The 1,332-nt window shown below is 34.5% G+C and overlaps 1 protein-coding gene across 1 annotated transcript in view; it reads left to right on the top strand.

Moving 5' to 3' along the window:
- The window catches only part of PHIP (pleckstrin homology domain interacting protein), a 113,200-nt gene that overhangs the window by 107,339 nt on the left and 4,529 nt on the right, over window positions 1-1,332 (top strand). The window contains exon 38 of the mRNA XM_012730986.1: window positions 426-623. Within this exon, the coding sequence (XP_012586440.1) occupies window positions 426-623 (198 nt within the window). The remainder of the gene's footprint in view (window positions 1-425; window positions 624-1,332) is intronic.

The raw sequence follows: 1,332 nt of genomic DNA, 5'->3' as shown, positions 1-1,332 counted from the left end.
AGGTGGCAGGCGGGAATCGAACTCATGCGGAAGTGGCTTCAGATTCTCAGTGCTGTGCTTTAACCCGCTGCGCCACCAGGGAGGGCCTAAATTTTTGTTTTTAATAAGAAAAGAAAACTGAGGTTTTTGCATGTCAGTGTAGAATAATGCTAAAAATGGCAACTTGTATCCAAACTAAATTGTAGAACCCTTGACTTGCTAGCAAGTTGCCAAGGCTTAATAATCAAAATTCTTGACAATTTCTAAAGTTTTCAAACTACTACGAGTTTTATTTGTATATGCCCGTTTCAGTGGATTTCCTAAGGAAACTTTAAGAACTAATATGTTTTTTTCATTTCACTAATTTAAGCAATTGAGGTTAGAAATATCCCATCCTTCTTATTTTTAGGTAGGCTAACTCCTAGCTTTTAATCTTTGTGTTTTAGTTCTAGAAAATTCTGTGAAACATTCCAAATCCTTGAATACTCTTTCAAGTCCTGGTCAGTCCAGTTTCAGTCATGGTACTAGGAATAATTCTGCAAAAGAAAATGTAGAAAAGGAGAAGCCAGTCAAACGAAAAATGAAATCATCTGTACTCCCTAAGACATCTACTCTTTCAAAGTCATCAGCTGTCATTGAGCAAGGTGAGATGTTCTTCCAAGATATATTAGCTATTTTTTATAGGTGATGCTTTTGTTGAAATTAGAATTTGTGGTAATTTAGGCTGCTCATTTAAAAGTATTACTGTACTAGTTGGTAAGCTTTATGAGACATCTTTTATATTTTCTGATAGTGCTTTGTGTTCAAAGCAAACTATTCTCACTGAAAAAATCTGCTATCTGGAAGTGAAAACTCATTCTAGAATCAAAGACTAGATTCTGTGATGATATAAGCAAATAATTGCTAACTTCATGGTATCAAAATTAAAAAATGCATCCCCCGTAAGTTGTTAAATTGGATTTTAGTTAATCTAGTTTTACAGTTTTCTACAAAAATTGTTTTATATCACAAAATTCAACAAATAGAACTTCACTAAATAATACATCAGGAGACCTCTATTCTAGTATACAACTTGTGATCCCTTATAGTTCACTTTTCAGATTATACTTTCAGATTACTTCATTTGCAGATTTTCTTTGTAGAGGCTTTTTGTTTGAAAGCTAAGGTAACTAATAAAATACAACCCTTGACATTTTATTTATTTATTTATTTATTTATTTTTTAAAGATTTATTTATGCATGCAGAACTGAGGGGTATAGGCCAGAGGTGCAGGGGCGGCGAGAGGCTTCACCAGAGACAGAGTGGGGAGCAGAACAGGCAGATCGAGGAAGTACACTGCTGAGGGGAGCAGC

The sequence above is a fragment of the Condylura cristata genome, unplaced genomic scaffold (genome assembly GCF_000260355.1).
Source record: "Condylura cristata isolate star-nosed mole 26May11 unplaced genomic scaffold, ConCri1.0 scaffold00001, whole genome shotgun sequence".
In the NCBI taxonomy this organism is placed as follows: Eukaryota; Metazoa; Chordata; class Mammalia; order Eulipotyphla; family Talpidae; genus Condylura; species Condylura cristata.
The sequence above is the reverse complement of the archived record's forward strand: the minus strand, read 5'-3'. Positions and strand labels throughout refer to the sequence as shown.